We start from the raw sequence: 20,148 nt of genomic DNA on the forward strand, positions 1-20,148 counted from the left end.
ATGAGAAGGAGTTAATTTTCTCTGAACTACACCAGGTCTACATAATTCTATCCTCATTAGACGAAAGTTTTGATGACTACGTAACTTCCCTTGAAATATTGCCTAAAGAAAGCCTAACTTTAACTGATATCACTGGCAGATTGATTGAAGAGGCCAGAAGAAGGCTTGAAAGAGATCAGTTAAGGAGGGAGCAACCTCAAAAGGAAAATAATGAATCTCCTACTGCATTCGCAATTAAAAAGTGTTTTAATTGTGGAGGGACATTTTGCAAGATTTTGTAAGAAACCAAAGCGCCAGAATGCAAGCCAGAATGCTGTAAGCCATCAAAGAAGAAATAAGAATTATGAGTTAGCAATGTATAGTAATGGAGTTGTAAAAAATAATTTGTGGGTGGTTGACAGTGGTGCGTCCCACTGTATTACAAATGATAACAAAAAATTTGTAAAAATGTCCATGAGTTCACAGCATATCTCATTGGCAAACGGATGGAAACTTAAAGCAAAAGGTGAAGGTATAGCTCATTGTTCTTGTATAAAGGAGAACATAAAAATGTTATATGTACCTCAACTTAAATTTAATTTGCTTTCTGTTAGAATGTTGGTTAGATTAGGATACATAGTTACCTTTAGGGGAGATACCTGTTTAATTGAAAAAGAAGATAAGAAAATTACTGCATCTTTAAGAGGTGACTTATATGTGTTAAATGATAATGGTTTAAATGTGGCTAACACAGTTTATGAAAATAAGAAACCTCATGATGAATGTATTCACTTGTTACATCGAAGGTTAGGTCATTTAAATTTTAAAATGATTAAGAGAACTGTTCAACTATCTAAAGGAATAAGTTTGAAACCTTGTAATAAGTATTTGCAATGTTCTGCTTGTAATCAAAACAAAAGCAAAGTTATACCGGCAAATAGAGTTGATGGATTTACTACCAAAGAGCCTTTAGAGGTAGTATTTGCCGATATAATAGGTCCTAAAAAGCCAAGTGTAGGTGGTGCTAGATACATACTAAGCATAATGGACCACTATTCTAGGTATGGTTTCTGTTTTTTAATGAAGAGAAAAACTGAAACGTATACAAATTTCTTTAATTGGTTAAAATTTGCAGAGAGGAAAACTAAAAAGAAATTAGTAACTCTTATAACAGATAATGGTACGGAATTTACAAATAATAAATTCCAGAATAGACTTAGAATGGCAGGTATTCAACATAAAAAGTCTGCACCATATAGGCCTCAACATAATGCATTTATAGAGAGACGAGGTCAAACACTGCAATCAATGGGAAGGACAATGTTATCTGATTCTGGATTACCTGACAATTTGTGGGGAGAAGCTATAATGTGTGGGAATCACATATTAAACAATGTTGTTAATTCAACAACAGGTGAATTACCATTCACTCTGTGGCATGGTAGGAAACCTGATTTGAGTTATATTCACACATTTGGTGCACCAGCATGGGTGCATATCCCTACACAACTCAGGCACAAAGGACAACATAGAGCAAAAAGATTAATTTTTGTTGGATATCAAGCAGACCATAGATCTTATAGATTCTGGGAACCAGGTACATCTAGAGTATACTGCAGTGCTAGTGCACAATTCCTAGAACATATAGGATGGAATAGATTAGAGCAAGATTCAGATAATGATGTTATTATAGAACCCTATAAGAGGCAGAAAGAAAAGACTAGTTATAAGAAAAGTCCAATTAAAGAAGAAATCCATGAAGAGCAAATAGAATCAGATCAAGAGGAAATAATTGATCAAGAACAGATAGATAGTCAAGAACAGGAAATAAAGGAAAGTCCACCTGTAAGTCCTGTTATACCTAGACGCACAACACGTATAACCAGACCACCTGAAAGATATCAGGCGAGTATTGTTTGCCAAGTAAATAAAGTTCCTACTAGCATAGATGAACTTAAGATGTATCCTGCTAAGGAACAGGAGAATTGGCAAAAAGCAATGGAAAATGAGTTAAATTCATTAAAGGAAATGAAGGTTTATGAAGAAACCAAATTACCTCCAGGAGAAAAATCCATTGGGTGCAAATGGATATTTAAAGTAAAGACTGGAAATAATGGGAAAGTAACTTATAAGGCTAGATTAGTAGCACAAGGATTTAACCAAAATATATCTGATTATGATGAGGTATTTGCACCAAATCTTAAGGCTACAACTTTAAGAGCAGCTTTAGTGTGGGCAGCTAAGAATAATTATATAGTTAACCATTTAGACGTAGAAACTGCATATCTACATGCACCATTGCAGCATACAATATATTTGAAAAAACCAGTTGGTATAAATGATAATAAAGTAAATAGCAATGATTGTTGGAAACTCAAGAAGAGTTTATATGGATTGAAACAATCTGGCTATGAATGGAACCAATATATTGTGAAAGAATTAAACAATATAGGGTTTAAATCTGGTTTAGCAGATCCATGTATGTTTAAAAGAGAAAATAATGGAACGGTGTCATTATTGTTATTATTTACAGATGATATTGCTTTGATTACTAAGACCAATAATGAAGCTACTGAGATTATTTCATTATTAGCCAAAAGGATAAAATTAAAGCATTTAGGTGAAATTAAAAAGTATCTAGGATTGACAATTAACAAAACCACAAAAGGATTTAAGATATCTCAAGAGGATAAAATTTGCCAATTAATTAAATTATATAAAATGGAACTTTGTAAGCCTGCAAAGACTCCAATGAGTCAGGAAATTTGCAAAATTGATGCTCAAAGTCCCAAATTTGATAAGACCATATATCAATCTTTGATTGGTAGCTTATCATATATAAGCAATTGGTCTAGGCCAGATATAGCTTATAGTATTAATCAGCTGGCACGATATAATAATGATCCACATCAATGTCATTGGCAAGCATTAAAGAGAATTTTAAGATATCTTAAAGGAACAATGCATCATGCATTGTATCTAGAGCCAAAAAGTGATTTGAATCTTAGTGCCTCCTCTGTCGGGGAGGGATGAAGTTTTGCAACTGACATAAATACTAGAAAATCAACATCTGGGATGGCTATATTATTTGGTAAGACACTAATAGGGTGGAGGTCAATCAGACAACAGCATATTAGCTTGTCAACTATGGAAGCAGAATTTTCATGTCTGTCATTACTATGCACTGACTTAATTCTGTACAAACAGTTATTATTAGACATGGGTATAACTGTTAAAGAATCTATTATTGTGTACGAGGACAACCAGGCAGCTATACAATTAGCTACTAATATTGCTGTAAAGACTAGATCAAAGCATACTGATTTAAGATACTTAAATGTTAGAGAATCTGTTAAAAATGGTCTAATTAAACTTGAGTACTGCATGACGGAAGAAAATATTGCAGATCAGTTTACAAAAGCTCAAGGCATTGTAAAATTTAAAGAGAGTTGTGACAATTATGATTTAAAGGTGTAAATGGTTATATTATTGTAATATTATTATTATTACCCAAAAGGGGAGAATGTTAGGGATAACATTGTTTACCCTAACTGGTTTGGGTAAAAATAATAAATATGGTATCATGGTCTGTTAGTTAAAGTGTGTGTAACTTTAACTGCAAGAATGTAATTAAGGGAGTGGTTGTAAAAGCACTATATAAGAAGCGAGGCAATTGCAGCTCCCTCTCTCTCTGGCTTACTGATGGATGGATTGATGACTGCGTGAGAGAAGATAAAGATTGGACAGATTTATTGTAAGTGTACTGACATTGGCTATTCAACACGGACTTTTGCAAATAGAGTATCCCCGACAAGACTTGACTGAAATTGATATATGACTAACGGACCGTTTATTTGACTATGCTATAATTCTTAAATGGAATAAACTATATTTTTGATAGCACAAGCGTATCTGTATTTTTACTGAGTGTTAACTAGAAAACTTATCTCACACATTTACCTGTCTTCCTATCTGACTTCGCTGCACATTCTGTTTAGTTTGTTTTCCTTAACACCCGTTGGGGAATCCAGGCTTAACAGTCCTCGACTTAACAAGAGGTGAAGTTAGTGACCATTCCGCATGACAACGGCACTGGAAGAAAAGGGACTTACGGAATGTGCGTTTCATGCTCGGGACCGTCGCAGCAGCCCCCGTGGCCTCGGGATCAAAATTCAGATGCTCACAAACCGACTCCCATTTTGGACGGTCACAGCCCGATTACCGAAGGACAGAGTCGGGACTGTTCAAGCCGGAGACTTTTTACAGAATGACAGTATAAGAAGAGTTGGAAGGTATCTTGGAGGTCATCCAGTCCACCACCACCCCCCGGAACAAACAAAAATCCTCACATAGTTTTGTAGCAAAGCACGGGTATCGAGCTAGTAGTGCAGTATAGCCTAAGATAAGGAGAGATCACACCTTCATAAAAGCAATTTGATTAACTATTATTAGAATGGCACATTATGTTAAAAGTAAATATGATGAATTTTATTTTATTTATTTTAATGTTATGATTTTATTTATTGCAAATTTAATAATAATAAAGGTGCACGGGTACCTGCTGCTGAATTTTTGCGAAGTGCAAGCATGTTCACCCAGGGAGGGAAAGAGGGATGAAGGAAAGCGAGGAGATGGGGAGAGGGAGGAGAGGAGGAGAGAGAGAAATAATGGAGAAAGGAAGGAAGGAGGAAGAAGATGGGGAGGGAGGGAGGAAAGAAAGAGAGAGGGAAGGAGGAAGAAGGAAGGGAGGGAGGAAAGGGAGGAGATGGGGAGAGAGGGAGGAAAGAAGGAAGGAGAGAAAGGAAGACGGGGAGGGGGGGGAAAGAGGAATGGAGGGAAATCAGAGGGAGGGAAAGAGGGAGGAAGGGAGGAGGTGGGGTGGGAAGGAAGGGAGGAAAGCGAGGAGATGGGGAGAGGGAGGAGAGAAGGAGAGAGAAATAATGGAGGAAGGAAGGAAGGAGGAAGGAGATGGGGAGGGAGGGAGGAAAGCAGGAGGGACAACAATAAGGAAGGAGGGAGGAAGGGAGAAGGAAAGAAGGAGATGGGGAGGGAGGGAGGGAGAAGGAAGGAAAGGTGGAAGGAAGGAAAAGAGGGAGGAAAGAAGAAAGGAAGGAGGAATGAAGCAATGAGGAAAGGAAGGGAGGAAGGAGGGACCCCTTTCAACCCCGTGGAGAAACCAGCTTCTCGGGAGATGGAATCAGCTCAGGGAAACTCCGCCATGAAACTCTCCTGTGGGGGAAGCGGAAAGCTGAAGCGGGATGAGCCGAGCAAAAGACAATCCGTGGAGTTGCCGTTGCGGCGCCTGGAAGCTGGCCCCCAGCGTTTCGCCGCCGTCCCCCTCAAAGCAAAGGACACAGCCAGGACAAGTCCCGTTTTTTGGCCGAGTGCTCCTTGTCAGCCTTCATCATCTCCTCCGTGTAGCACGGCGCGGCGCGGTTCTTCTCCACCAGCGCGTCAATCATGGCCATCAGCTGGCCCACCTGAGCTTCACGCTCCGCGCCTTCAGCCTTGTTGTTAAAGGCCAGGAAGCGGTCGCCGCAGCGGTACACCTGCTCCTTCAGGCCCGCGTTGCCTTCGGCGATGAACTTCTCCAGGGTTTTGCCCTCCAGGTCCTCCTTGCGGGTGAAGAGGATGATCATGTAATCCTTGGCCTTCAAGCTGAAGATCTCCTTGATCAAGTGCGCCACGTCCTTCTCCTCCTGGGTGAAGCGGCCCAGGCACATCACTTGCACGATGACGTGGGGGCCCGGCATGCAAAACTTGATGCACCTCTTCACTTCATTCGAGGTTTTCAGCTTAGTACGAGCCGTGTCGAAGAAGCCCGGCGTGTCCACCACCACCACTTTTCGGCCGTTCAGTAGGGCCTCCTCCCGTTGGCAAGTCTGGGTGACGGAGACGAACGACATCTTGGATTCGAAGACCGGGCTTCCCAGGATGGTGTTGCCCACCGCGCTTTTCCCCGTGCCGGTTTTGCCCACCAGGACGATCCGCCGTTCGGGCCCTACAAACCCAAAGCGGGAAGAGAAGAGAGAAGGGGGACCGGTCAGGAGTACTGTAGATTACCCGGGTCAAAGGCGTCATCAGTGAAGAATCCCTGTGTGTTCACAAGCGACCTCAATCCAGCCCACCTTGACTTACTTTTTTATCTCCCGCTCATTTCACCCCTGACCGTTAGTAGGTCAGATTCTTGTAGGGAGCTTAAGGTTGCAATCAATCTTGATACTCATTTGAACTGACTAAATCTCCTGATTTTCCTGCCACTTGATCTATCTATCTATCTATCTATCTATCTATCTATCTATCTATCTATCTATCTATCTATCTATCTATCTATCATCTATCTATCTATCTATCTATCTCTATCTCTCCATCTATCTTTCCATCTATTTATCTTTATCATCTCTCTCTCTCCATCTATCTTTCTATCTATCTTTCCCCATCTATTTATCTATTCATCTGTCTATCCATTTCTTTCTCTCCATCTATCTCTTCATCTATATCTATCTATCTATCTGTCTGTCTGTCTATCTATCTATCTATCTATCTATCTATCTATCTATCTATCTATCTATCTATCTATCTATCTCCATCTATAGCTATCTCTCCATATCTCTCTCCCATTCTCTCCATCTATCTCTCCAATTATATCAACCTGTCTTCATCTATATCTATCTATATCTATCTATCTATCTATCTATCTATCTATCTATCTATCTATCTATCTATCTCTATCTATTATGTATAACTATCTCTCCATCTATCTCTATCTCTCCATCTATCTTTCCATCAATTTATCTTTACTATTTCTCTGTTCATCTATCTTTCTGTCTATATATCTCCATCTATTTATCTATTCATCTGTCTATCCATCTCTTTCTCTCCATCTATCTATCTATCTATCTATCTATCTATCTATCTATCTATCTATCTATCTATCTATCTATCTATCTATCTATCTATCTATCTATCTATCTATCTATCTATCTATCTATCTATCTATCTATCTATCTATCTATCTATCTATCTCTCATCTATCTATCTATCTATCTATCTATCTATCTACCATCTATCCTACCTACCTACCTCCATCTATCATCTCTATCTATTATGTATATCAATATCTCAATCTATCTATATCTATCTATCTATCTATCTATCTATCTATCTATCTATCTATCTATCTATCTATCTACCAACCTACCTACCTACCTATCTATCTTTCATCTCTATCTATTATGTATATCAATATCTCAATCTATATCTATCTATCTATCTATCTATCTATCATCTATCTATCTATCTATCTATCTATCTATCTCTCTATCTATTATGTATATCTATCTCTCCATCTATCTCTATCTATCTATCTATCTATCTATCTATCTATCTATCTATCTATCTTTCTATCTATCTACATCTATCTATCTATCTCCATCTTCCTCTCCATCTATCTCTATCTCTCCATCTATCTTTCTATCTATATATCCTCTATCTATTTATCTATCTCCATCTATCCATCTCTCTTCTTCTCTCCATCCTATCTCTATCATCTATCTATCCTCTTCTCTCATACTCTCCTATCTATCTATCATCACCTCTTCTATCTATCTATCTATCTATCTATCTATCTATCTATCTATCTATCTATCTATCTATCTATCTATCTATCTATCATATCTATCTATCTATCTATCTATCTATCTATCTATCTATCTTTCTTATCTTCCGCCCATTTCCCCCCTGACTGTTAGTAGATCAGATTCTTGTAGGGATCTTAAGCTTGCAGTCCTCGACTTAACCACCCTTCCTTCCTCGACTGTCCAAAGTTACGATGGCAAAAAGGACTTACGACCATTTCTTCACACTCATGACCGTTGACCCATTCCCCGTCATCACCCGATCAAAATTCAGACGCTTGGCCACCGCTTCATATTTGCGACGGTGGCAGCCATCGTCCGTCGGTCCATCCATCCATCCGTCCGTGTGTGTGTGTGTATTTGACCCGCACAAATTTCAATGGGGAAGCCTGATTTGTTTAACGACCGGGGGAGAAACTCCCTTCAAAAAATGTCTCATTTAACGACTGAAAAATTTTGGACTCCATTTTGGTTGTAAATCGAGGATACCTGGACACTTCCCCTCTGGGGAAAGCCCTGAGTTTCACTTAGCAACGGCGGGAAGAAAAATTATAATGTGGGGCAAAACTCTCTTCAATGTCTCACTTAACGACCGAAACGTTGGGCCAGTCGTAAAGCCGAGGAGTTCCGGGAGCCCGAATCGCCTGACTTCCCCAGTCTGAGGCCACCATAGCCCATCCTCCCCACCCCACCAGGGACCCCAGCTGTTACCCAACCCCCGCTGCAGCCCCCCCCAAAAAAAATTACCTTGGATATTTCCAGACATTTCCGGAAAAATTTCACAGCGCCAATCTAGAAGTTTCTGTAGGAAAAGCAAAACTCTGGAATCAGCCCGGAATTTCTCTCCCCAAACAGCCAGGGAGAAAAAAGGGGGAGGAAAAAAGGGAGGAAGGAGGGAGGGGAGGAAGAGGGGAAGGGAGGAAAGAAGGAGGGATGGAAATAAGGGAGGGAGGAGGGAGGGAGGAAGAGGAAGGGAGGGAGGAGAAAGGAAGGGAGGAAAGAAGGAGGGATGGAAATAAGGGAGGGAGGAGGGAGGGAGGAAGAGGGGAAGGAAAAAAGGAAAGGAGGAAAGAAGGAGGGATGGAAATAAGGGAGGGAGGAGGGAGGGGAGGAAGAGGAAGGGAGGGAGGAGAAAGGAAGGGAGGAAAGAAGGAGGGATGGAAATAAGGGAGGGAGGAGGGAGGGAGGAAGAGGGGAAGGAAAAAAGGAAAGGAGGAAAGAAGGAGGGATGGAAATAAGGGAGGGAGGAGGGAGGGGAGGAAGAGGAAGGGAGGGAAGGAGATAGGAAGGGAGGAAAGAAAGAAGGAAGGAAATAAGGGAGGAAGGAGGGAGGGGAGGAAGAGGAAGGGAGGGAGGAGATAGGAAGGGAGGAAAGAAGGAGGGAAGGAATGAAGGGAGGGAGGAAGAGGGGAAGGAAAAAGGAAAGGGGGAAAGAAGGAGGGATGGAAATAAGGGAGGGAGGAGGGAGGGAGGAAGAGGGGAAGGAAAATAGGAAGGGAGGAAAGAAGGAGGGAAGGAAAGAAGGGAGGAAGGAGGGAGGGAGGAAGAGGGGAAGGAAAATAGGAAGGGAGGAAAGAAGGAGGGAAGGAAAGAAGGGAGGGAAGAGGGAGGGAGGAAGAGGGGAAGGAAAATAGGAAGGGAGGAAAGAAGGAGGGAAGGAAAGAAGGGAGGGAGGAGGGAGGGAGGAAGAGGGCAAGGAAAATAGGAAGGGAGGAAAGAAGGAGGGATGGAAATAAGGGAGGGAGGAGGGAGGGAGGAAGAGGGGAAGGAAAATAGGAAGGAGGAAAGAAGGAGGGAAGGAAAGAAGGGAGGAAGGAGGGAGGGGAGGAAGAGTGGAAGGAAAATAAGAAGGGAGGAAAGAAGGAGGGAAGGAAAGAAGGGAGGGAGGAGGGAGGGAGGAAGAGGGCAAGGAAAATAGGAAGGGAGGAAAGAAGGAGGGATGGAAATAAGGGAGGGAGGAGGGAGGGAGGAAGAGGGGAAGGAAAATAGGAAGGAGGAAAGAAGGAGGGAAGGAAAGAAGGGAGGAAGGAGGGAGGGGAGGAATAGTGGAAGGAAAATAGGAAGGGAGGAAAGAAGGAGGGATGGAAATAAGGGAGGAAGGAGGGAGGGAGGAAGAGGGGAAGGAAAATAGGAAGGAGGAAAGAAGGAGGGAAGGAAAGAAGGGAGGGAGGAGGGAGGGAGGAAGAGGGGGAAGGAAAATAGGAAGGGAGGAAAGAAGGATGGAAATAAGGGAGGGAGGAGGGAGGGGTGGAAGAGGGGAAGGAAAATAGGAAGGAGGAAAGAAGGAGGGAAGGAAAGAAGGGAGGAAGGAGGGAGAGGAGGAATAGTGGAAGGAAAATAGGAAGGGAGGAAAGAAGGAGGGATGGAAATAAGGGAGGGAGGAGGGAGGGAGGAAGAGGGGAAGGAAAATAGGAAGGGAGGAAAGAAGGAGGGAAGGAAAGAAGGGAGGGAGGAGGGAGGGAGGAAGAGGGCAAGGAAAATAGGAAGGGAGGAAAGAAGGAGGGATGGAAATAAGGGAGGGAGGAGGGAGGGAGGAAGAGGGGAAGGAAAATAGGAAGGAGGAAAGAAGGAGGGAAGGAAAGAAGGGAGGAAGGAGGGAGGGGAGGAATAGTGGAAGGAAAATAGGAAGGGAGGAAAGAAGGAGGGATGGAAATAAGGGAGGAAGGAGGGAGGGAGGAAGAGGGGAAGGAAAATAGGAAGGGAGGAAAGAAGGAGGGAAGGAAAGAAGGGAGGGAGGAGGGAGGGAGGAAGGGGAAGGAAAATAGGAAGGGAGGAAAGAAGGGAGGGAGGAGGGAGGGGAGGAAGAGTGGAAGGAAAATAGGAAGGGAGGAAAGAAGGAGGGAAGGAAATAAGGGAGGGAGGAGGGAGGGAGGAAGAGGGCAAGGAAAATAGGAAGGGAGGAAAGAAGGAGGGAAGGAAAGAAGGGAGGAAGGAGGGAGGGAGGAAGAGTGGAAGGAAAATAGGAAGGGAGGAAAGAAGGAGGGAAGGAAAGAAGGGAAGGAGGAAGGAGGGAGGAAGAGTGGAAGGAAAATAGGAAGGGAGGAAAGAAGGAGGGAAGAGAAAGAAGGGAGGGAGGAGGGAGGGAGGAAGAGGGCAAGGAAAATAGGAAGGGAGGAAAGAGGGAAGGAAAGAAGGGAGGAAGGAGGGAGGGAGGAAGAGTGGAAGGAAAATAGGAAGGGAGGAAAGAAGGTGGGAAGGAAAGAAGGGAGGGAGGAGGGAGGGAGGAAGAGTGGAAGGAAAATAGGAAGGGAGGAAAGAAGGAGGGAAGGAAAGAAGGGAGGAAGGAGGGAGGGGAGGAAGAGGAAGGGAGGGAGGAGGTAGGAAGGGGAGGAAAGAAGGAGGGATGGAAATAAGGAAGGAGGGAAGGAAGGAAGGAAAGAAAAAGGGAGGTCAAAGCGAACAACCCAAAAGGAGGAAGTCTCCTCCTTCCCAGCCCCTTTACAGACCAAACAGTCCAAAGGGGCCTGGGAGGTCACCTAGCCCAACCCCTCCCCTACCGCTCAAGCAGAGCATCCCAGAGTTGAAAGGGTCCTCGGAGGTCTTGTAGTCCAACCCCCACCCACCCTCCTCTGCCCTCCCCTTCCAGCAGCCCCCTTCTTCTCCCCTCCTTGGGAAGGGAGGGGGAATTTGGGGAGGGGGCTGGGCAGTCCAGTTAGAGGAGCCTCCACACCCCCCCCCTCCTCCTCCTCCCCCCCTTGCCTGCTGGAGGGGAGGGGGACTTAGGAGAGAGAGAGAGAGAGAGCAACCTGAGTGCCTCTCGGGGACGGGGGACGGGGAGGACTCTCCGCGACCACTCCGCTGCTTCTCTTGAGGGGCCACCAGAGCTCCGCCAGTCGCTCCTCCGTCTCCTCCTCCGTCTCTCCCCGCCGGATCGCCACGCAGAACTCGAGTTGGGAGCGCCGAAAGGGCGGGAGGGGGAGGAGACTCCCAGCATCCCAGCTCCTCCCCCAATTTGGCTACTTTCTCTTTCTCTTTCTCTCCCCTTTCTTTCTCACTTACTCTCTCTCCCCTTCTTCCTCTCTTTCTATCCCTCACAGTCCCTTTCTCTATCTCTTTCTCTCTCTTACTCTCGGTTTCTCTCCCTCACACTCTTTCTCTCTTTCTCTCCCTCACTCTTTCTCTTTCTCTCCCTTACACTCTTCTCTCTCTCTCCCCTTTCTCTCCCTCACTCTCTCTCTCCCTTACACTCTTTCTCTCTCTTCCTCTTTCTCTGTCTGTCTTTCTCTCTCTCTCTCCCTCACACTCTTTCTCACTCCCTTTTTCTCCCCCTTCCTGTCTCTTTCTCTCCCATTCTCTTTCTCTCTCTCTTTTCTCTCTCTCCCTCACACTCTCTTTCTCACTCCCTTTCTCTCCCCTTCCTCTCTCTTTCTCCCCCATTCTCTTTCTCTCTCTCTGTCTCTCTCAGTCTTTCTCTCTCTCCCTCACACTCTTTCTCACTCCTTTCTCTCCCCCTTTCTCTCTCTCTTACCCTCTGTCTTTCTCTCTCTCTCCATCCCTCACTCTCTTCCTCTCCTTCTCTCCCTCACACTGTCCCTTTCTCTCTCTTCTCTCCCTTCCTCTTTCTCTCTCCCTCACACTCTTTCTCTCTCTTACTCTCTTTCTCTCCCTCACATTCTTTCTCTCTCTCGTTCTCTCTACCCCTTTCTTTCTCTCCCTCACTCTTTCTCTCTTTCTCTCCCTCACACACTTTCTCTTTCTCCCCATTACACTCTTTCTCTCTCTCTCCCCTTTCTTTCTCTCCCTCACACTCTTTCTCTCCCTCACACACTTTCTCTTTCTCTCCATTACACTCTTTCTCTCTCTCCCCCTTTCTTTCTCTCCCTCACACTCTTTCTCTCCCTCACACACTTTCTCTTTCTCTCCATTACACTCTTTCTCTCTCCCCCTTTCTTTCTCTCCCTCACACTCTTTCTCTCTCTCCCTCACAGTTTCTCTTTCTCTCCCTTACACTCTTTCTCTCTCCCTTTCTCCCTTTCTCTCCCTCTCTCTCCCCCTTTCTCTGCCTCACTCTTTTTCTCCCTCCCCTTTCTTTTTCTCTCCCTCCCTCCCTCCCCTCTCTCTCCCTCCCACTTCCGAGGAGACCCCTCCCCAAACACGAGGTGGGTCAGAATCCCGACCCAAAAGAGGCTTGGGCGGCCGTGGGGGGGATTGTCGGACTAGAGGACCTCTGAGGCCCCCTTCCGGCTCCGTCTCTTCCAACAGGGCGATGCTGTCAGGGTCTCCAGCTGGAGCAGGGGGTTGGACTAGAGGACCTCCGAGGCCCCCCTTCCAACTCTTCCGTCCTTCTGTCATCCTGCTCTCTGCCTGGGTTTCCTTAGGAGGAAAGTGAGCCAAGGAGGCCAAGATCAGAAAAAGAAGAGAAGGAAGGACAAGGGAGTCGCAAGGGGACCTCAGAGGTCATCTAGTCCAACCCCCACCCCCGTGCTAAACACCGTCTTCCCCAGCCTGGCCTCCTGCGCCTGCGCGAACTGGAAGCGGCGCGGTGGGGGACGGCGAAAGCTCCGCCAGCCACACTTCCAGCCTGGCTTCTCTGCGCCTGCGCGAACTGGAAGAGGCGCGGCGGGGGGAGGAGGGGGGGACGGCGAAAGCGAAAGCGTTTCGGGGCGGCTGCTTGGCTGGGAAATCACGTGACTGGAGGGAAAGCGGCCATTTCTCCCCCCGCTTTTCTTTCCTCTTGTTTGCCTGCGAGGCGCGAGCCTCGCCCTCCGCCACGGCTCCCCGAGGTCATCTAGTCTGACCCCCCCTCCCCGCTCTGACAGAATAATAATTGGAAGGGATCTCAGGGGTCAAATAGCCAGCACCCTGCCCGAGCAGGAGACCCTGACAGAATAATGGAAGGGACCTTTGGAGGTCATCCAGTCTGACCCACTGCCCAAGCCAGAGATCCTTGCAGAATAACAAGAGTTGGAAGGGACCTCTAGTCCAACCCCGTGTTCTCGCAGGAGACCCTGACAGAAGAATACTTGGAAGGGACCTTTGGAGATCATCTAGTCCGACCCCTCTTCAAACAAGAGACCGTTACACAGTGAGAAAGCTGGATGGGATCCAGGAAGGTCTTCTAGTCTAACCCCGTCCTCAACAGCGGGAGACCCTTACAGAAAATTAGACAGTTGGAAGAGACCTGGGGAGGTCATCTAGTCCGACGCCCTGCCCGAGCAGGAGACCCTGACAGAATAATAATGGGAAGGGACCTCGGAGGTCATCTAGTCCGACCCCCTGCCCGAGCAGGAGACCCTGACAGAATAATAATGGGAAGGGACCTCGGAGGTCATCTAGTCCGACCCCCTGCCCGAGCAGGAGACCCTGACAGAATAATACTTGGAAGGTACCTCGGAGGTCCAATAGTCTGACCCCTGCCCGAGCAGGAGACCCTGAGGGAATAAAAGAGTGGGAAGGAACCTCGGAGGTCCTCTAGTCCGACCTTCCCACATTTTCCCCTCCCCCCTCCCTCGGAGAACTCACCCGCCCCGCCTCCAACGGGGGGGGGAGGGAGGAAGGGAAGAGGGAGGGGCGGGCAGGCGAGGCGGCGTTTCCCCGTCGGGACTTTCCGGACAACGCAGCCCCGAAAAGCTTTCGCTTCATCTTTTGGCCCGAGAGACTCAGGTTAAAGGCAGGGCGGGGGTTTGGGGAGGGGGGAGGGCGGGGGTCTCAGCCGGCCTGGGGAGCGGGGGGGGAGAGATGGAGGGAGAGGCGCGGGAGGGGGGGAAGGAAAGGAGCCGATCGGGCGGAAATTTCTTCTACCTTCCTTTCTCTTTCTTTCTTTCTTTCTTTCTTTCTTTCTTTCTTTCTTTCTTCTATCTATCTTTCTATCTATCTATCTATCTATCTATCTATCTATCTATCTATCTATCTATCTATCTATCTATCTTCGACCTTCCTTTCTTTCCTTCTTCTACCTTCCTTTCTCTTTCTATCTATCTATCTATCTATCTATCTATCTATCTATCTATCTATCTATCTATCTATCTATCTATCTATCTATCTATCTTCTACCTTCCTTTATTTCCTTCTACCTTCCTTTCTCTTTCTTTCTTTCTTTCTTTTTGTCTTTCTTTCTTTTTCTCTTTCTATCTCTCTCTCTCTCTCTCTATCTATCTATCTATCTTCTACCTTCCTTTCTTTCCTTCTACCTTCCTTCCTTCCTTTCTTTTTGTCTTTCTTTTTGTCTTTCTATCTATCTATCTATCTATCTATCTATCTATCTATCTATCTATCTATCTTCTACCTTCCTTTCTTTCCTTCTACCTTCCTTCCTTTCTTTTTGTCTTTCTTTCTTTTTGTCTTTCTCATCTATCTATCTATCTATCTATCTATCTATCTATCTTCTACCTACTTTTTTATCTATCTATCTATCTATCTATCTATCTATCTATCTATCTATCTATCTATCTATCTTCTACCTTCCTTTCTTTCCTTCTACCTTCCTTTCTCTTTCTTTCTTTCTTTCTTTTGTCTTTCTTTCTTTTTCTCTTTCTATCTCTCTCTCTCTCTCTCTCTATCTATCTATCTATCTATCTATCTTCTACCTTCCTTTCTTTCCTTCTACCTTCCTTCCTTCCTTTCTTTTTGTCTTTCTTTCTTTTTGTCTTTCTATCTATCTATCTATCTATCTATCTATCTATCTATCTATCTATCTATCTATCTATCTATCTATCTATCTATTTTTCTATCTATCTATCTATCTATCTATCTATCTATCTATCTATCTATCTATCTATCTATCTATCTATCTATCTATCTATCTATCTATCTATCTATCTATCTATCTATCTATCTATCTATCTATCTATCTATCTATCTATCTATCTATCTTCTTCCTTTCTTTCCTTCTACCCTCCTTCCTTCCTTTCTTTTTGTCTTTCTTTCTTTTCTATCTTATCTATCTATCTATCTATCTATCTATCTATCTATCTATCTATCTATCTATCTATCTATCTATCTATCTATCTATCTATCTATCTATCTATCTTCTACCTTCCTTTTTCCTTCTTCTAACTTCCTTTCTCTCTCTCTTTCTTTCTGGGGAGGGAGGAGGGGGAGAGAGATGGAGGGAGAGGCCGTGGGGGGGGGGGGGGTGGGTGGGTGGGGGGGAGGGGGAGGAAAGGAGCCGGATCGGACGCAAAGCAGGACAAGGAGGGTCCGCAGCCCCTTTCCAGAGGTGAAGGGGGACTTCACACACACACACACACACACACAGACACACACACACACACACACACACACACACCCTTCGGGGTCTTTTGAGGACGGAGATAGGGGGGGTCTTGAGGGATTTAGCCCCCCCATTCCCCATTTCGGGCCCTCCCCCTCCCCCCCTCACCAGAAGAGGGGACGTAGATCCGAGGACTTGTGGGGGGGGAGGAGGAGGAGGAGGAAGATTCCTGGGGGAGGGGCTAAGAGACTTAGCCCCTCCCCCCGGGGGTCTTCAAGGAGAGAGAGACACCCCCCTCCCTCCCTCCCCGGAGTCTAACTCCCCCCACCCTGGGGTCTTTTAGGGACGTAGATACGGTGGGGTTGAGGGGTGGGGGTGTCTCCTGCCTTGGGAAAGAGGGTTGGACTAGATGACCTCTGAGGGTCTTTGGGCCCGCCCTCATCCCCCGGCTCTGCAAGGGGGAGGGGGCTCGCCTGCCTTACCTGTCCATTGGCACTGGGGACCCTCCCCCCCCTCCGGCCAGCCTAATGGAATAATCCAACAGAGACGACCCCCTCCCTCCCCCCCCCAAACCGCCCCCCCCAAACCTCCCTCATTTTCCTAACCTCACCCCCGAAAGACAAGGGGTGGTAGGAGGTCTAGTGCCTTGAGAAAGAAGGGGGGTTGGACTAGATGACCTCCGAGGGTTCCCTCCCGTCTCTGTGACTCTTGTCAGGGGGCTCCTGCCTTGGGAAAGGGGTTGGACTAGATGACCTCTGAGGTTCCCTCCCGTCTCTGTGACTCTTGTCAGGGTCTCCTGCCTTGGGAAAAGGGGTTGGACTAGATGACCTCCGAGGGGTCCCTCCCATCTCTGTGACTCTGTCAGGGTCTCCTGCCTTGGGAAAGGGGTTGGACTAGATGACCTCCGAGGGTTCCCTCCCATCTCTGTGACTCTTGTCAGGGTCTCCTGCCTTGGGAAAGGGGTTGGACTAGATTACCTCCGAGGGTTCCCTCCCATCTCTGTGACTCTGTCAGGGTCTCCTGCCTTGGGAAAGGGGTTGGACTAGATGACCTCCGAGGGTTCCCTCCCGTCTCTGTGACTCTTGTCAGGGTCTCCTGCCTTTGGGAAAGGGGTGGGACTAGATGACCTCCGAGGGTTCCCTCCCGTCTCTGTGACTCTGTCAGGGTCTCCTGCCTTTGGGAAAGGGGTTGGACTAGATGACCTCCGAGTGTTCCCTCCCGTCTCTGTGACTCTGTCAGGGTCTCCTGCCTTGGGAAAGGGGTTGGACTAGATTACCTCCGAGGGTTCCCTCCCGTCTCTGTGACTCTTGTCAGGGTCTCCTGCCTTTGGGAAAGGGGTTGGACTAAATGACCTCCGAGGGTTCCCTCCCATCTCTGTGACTCTGTCAGGGTCTCCTGCCTTGGGAAAGGGGGTGGGACTAGATGACCTCCAGTGTTCCCTCCCGTCTCTGTGACTCTTGTCAGGGTCTCCTGCCTTGGGAAAGGGGTTGGACTAGATTACCTCTGAGGGTTCCCTCCCGTCTCTGTGACTCTTGTCAGGGTCTCCTGCCTTTGGGAAAGGGGTTGGACTAGATGACCTCTGAGGGTTCCCTCCCATCTCTGTGACTCTGTCAGGGTCTCCTGCCTTGGGAAAGGGGTGGGACTAGATTACCTCTGAGGGTTCCCTCCGTCTCTGTGACTCTTGTCAGGGTCTCCTGCCTTGGGAAAGGGGTTGGACTAGATTACCTCTGAGGGTTCCCTCCCGTCTCTGTGACTCTTGTCAGGGTCTCCTGCCTTTGGGAAAGGGGTTGGACTAGATTACCTCCGAGGGTTCCCTCCCGTCTCTGTGACTCTTGTCAGGGTCTCCTGCCTTGGGAAAGGGGTTGGACTAGATTACCTCCGAGGGTTCCCTCCCGTCTCTGTGACTCTTGTCAGGGTCTCCTGCCTTGGGAAAGGGGGTGGGACTAGATGACCTCCGAGTGTTCCCTCCCGTCTCTGTGACTCTGTCAGGGTCTCCTGCCTTTGGGAAAGGGGGTTGGACTAGATTACCTCCGAGGGTTCCCTCCCGTCTCTGTGACTCTTGTCAGGGTCTCCTGCCTTGGGAAAGGGGGTTGGACTAGATTACCTCCGAGGGTTCCCTCCCGTCTCTGTGACTCTTGTCAGGGTCTCCTGCCTTTGGGAAAGGGGGTTGGACTAGATGACCTCCGAGGGTTCCCTCCCATCTCTGTGACTCTGTCAGGGTCTCCTGCCTTGGGAAAGGGGGTGGGACTAGATGACCTCCGAGGGTCCCTCCTGTCTGTGACTCTGTCAGGGGTCTCCTGCCTTGGGAAAGGGGGTTGGACTAGATGACCTCTGAGGGTCCCTTCCAACTCTGTGATTCTGTAAAGAGATTGATGTTTTATTTTTCCACAGAAGAGAAGAGAAGAGAAGAGAAGAGAAGAGAAGAGAAGAGAAGGAGAGAGAGAAGGGAAGAGTAGACGGAGGGAGGGAGGAAGGAAGGAAGGAAGGAAGAAGGAAGGAAGGAAGGAAGGAAGGAAGGAAGGAAGGAGCAAAGCGAAGGAAGGAGACAGAGGAGGAAGGAAGGGGAGAGAAGGAAGGAAGGAAGGAGAAGGAGAGAGAGAAGGGAAGAGTAGAGGAGGGAGGGAGGGAGGAGGAGGAGGAGGAAGGAAGGAAGGAAGGAAGGAAGGAGACAGAGGAGGAAGGAAGGGGAGAGAAGGAAGGGAAGGAAGGAGAAGGAGAGAGAGAAGGGAAGAGTAGACGGAGGAAGGGAGGAAGGGAGAGAGAGGAGGAGGAAGGAAGGAAGGAAGGAACGAAGGAAGGGAGGAGGAAGGAAGGAGGGAGGAAGTTAGGAAAGGAGAAAGAGAGGAGGAAGGAAGGAGGAAGGAAGGAAGTAAAGGAGAAAGAGAGGAGGAAGGAAGGAAGGAAGGAAGGAAGGAAGGAAGGAAGGAGGAAGTTAGGAAAAAGGAAGGAAGGAAGGAAGGAAGGAGGGAGGAAGTTAGGAAAGGAGAAAGAGGAGGAAGGAAGGAAGGAGGAAGTTAGGAAAGGAGAAAGAGAGGAGGAAGGAAGGAGGAAGGAAGGAAGTAAAGGAGAAAGAGGAGGAAGGAAGGAAGGAAGGAAGGAAGGAAAGAAGGAGGGAAGGAAGGAGGAAGGAAGGAAGGAAGGAGACCGAAATGGCCTACCAGTTCTTGGCCGACTCTAGCCAGGTAGGTATGGGAGAGAAGAAGGGGGTTGTCTCCAAGGGGGGTCCCGGCCCTTCCCCTCCTTTTCGCCCTTCCTCCTTCCTTCCTTCCTCCCTCCCTCCCTGACCTATTTCCCTCCCTCCTTTCTTTCTTGCTTTCCTCCCTCCCTCCTTCCTGCCTTCCTCCTTTTCCTCTCCTTCCTGCCACCCTCATTCCTTCTGTCCTTCCTGGTTTTCTTTCTTCTTTCTCCCTTCCTCTTTCCCTCCTTCCTTTGTTCCTCCCTCCTTCCTCTTTTCTTCCATCCCACCTTCCTTCCTCCCTCCCTCCCTCCCTCCTTCCTTTGTTCCGCCACTCCATCTTTCCCTCCCTCCTTTTTCCCTCCTTCCTTCCTCCTTCTCTCCCTCCCTCCTTCCCTCCTTCCTTTGTTCCGCCCTCCTTCCTTCTTCCCTCCTTCCTTCCTCCTTCCCTCCCTCCCTCCTTCCTTTGTTCCGCCCTCCCTCTTTCCGTCCTCCCTCTTTCCCTCCTTCCTTCTTCCCTCCTTCCTTCCTCCCTCCCTCCCTCCCTCCCTCCTTCCTTTGTTCCGCCACTCCATCTTTCCCTCCCTCCTTCTTCCCTCCTTCCTTCCTCCTTCTCTCCCTCCTTCCCTCCTTCCTTTGTTCCGCCCTCCCTCTTTCCGTCCCCCTCTTTCCCTCCTTCCTTCTTCCCTCCTTCCTTCCTCCCTCCCTCCCTCCCTCCCTCCTTCCTTTGTTCCGCCCTCCCTCTTTCCCTCCCTCCTTCTTCCCTCCTTCCTTCCTCCTTCTCTCCCTCCCTCCTTCTCTCCTTCCTTTGTTCCGCCCTCCTTCCTTCTTCCCTCCTTCCTTCCTCCTTCCCTCCCTCCCTCCCTCCTTCCCTCCCTCCCTCCTTCCTTTGTTCCGCCCTCCCTCTTTCCCTCCTTCCTTCTTCCCTCCTTCCTTCTTCCCTCCCTCCCTCCCTCCTTCCTTTGTTCCGCCACTCCATCTTTCTCTCCCTCCTTCTTCCCTCCTTCCTTCCTCCCTCCCTCCCTCACTCCCTCCTTCCTTTGTTCCGCCACTCCATCTTTCCCTCCCTCCTTCTTCCCTCCTTCCTTCCTCCTTCTCTCCCTCCTTCCCTCCTTCCTTTGTTCCGCCCTCCTTCCTTCTTCCCTCCTTCCTCCCTCCCTCCCTCCCTCCTTCCTTTGTTCCGCCCTCCCTCTTTCCCTCCCTCC

General features: G+C 47.6%; 3 protein-coding genes across 6 annotated transcripts in view; 2 read left to right on the forward strand and 1 right to left on the reverse strand.

Annotated features, from left to right (window-relative positions):
- Nucleotides 1-20,148, forward strand: part of LOC148128480 (vomeronasal type-2 receptor 26-like) — an 88,147-nt gene that overhangs the window by 16,759 nt on the left and 51,240 nt on the right. The gene's annotated exons all lie outside the window — the stretch shown is intronic.
- LOC113431544 (GTPase IMAP family member 7-like) overlaps nt 4,462-20,148 on the reverse strand; it is a 35,182-nt gene continuing 19,495 nt past the window's right edge. The window contains exons 1-3 of one of the 3 annotated variants that reach the window (XM_087949017.1): nt 11,436-11,535; nt 8,364-8,418; nt 4,462-5,980 (exon numbers count right to left, since the gene is read on the reverse strand). In XM_087949017.1, the coding sequence (XP_087805143.1) occupies nt 5,319-5,980; nt 8,364-8,382 (681 nt within the window). In that variant the 5' untranslated portion in view covers nt 8,383-8,418; nt 11,436-11,535 and the 3' untranslated portion in view covers nt 4,462-5,318. Of the gene's footprint in view, nt 5,981-8,363; nt 8,419-11,435; nt 11,536-20,148 lie in introns of those variants that run through there. The other 2 variants (XM_087949018.1, XM_087949019.1) reach the window with 2 other exon arrangements.
- LOC148128481 (GTPase IMAP family member 2-like) overlaps nt 18,731-20,148 on the forward strand; it is an 8,268-nt gene continuing 6,850 nt past the window's right edge. The window contains exon 1 of one of the 2 annotated variants that reach the window (XM_087949015.1): nt 18,731-18,950. In XM_087949015.1, coding sequence (XP_087805141.1) covers nt 18,918-18,950 — 33 coding nt within the window. In that variant the 5' untranslated portion in view covers nt 18,731-18,917. The remainder of the gene's footprint in view (nt 18,951-20,148) is intronic. The other variant, XM_087949016.1, reaches the window with a different exon arrangement.

The sequence above is a fragment of the Notechis scutatus genome, unplaced genomic scaffold (genome assembly GCF_049901735.1).
Source record: "Notechis scutatus isolate UNSWTSFEM ecotype Mainland unplaced genomic scaffold, rNotScu1.2 NSCUSCF51, whole genome shotgun sequence".
In the NCBI taxonomy this organism is placed as follows: Eukaryota; Metazoa; Chordata; class Lepidosauria; order Squamata; family Elapidae; genus Notechis; species Notechis scutatus.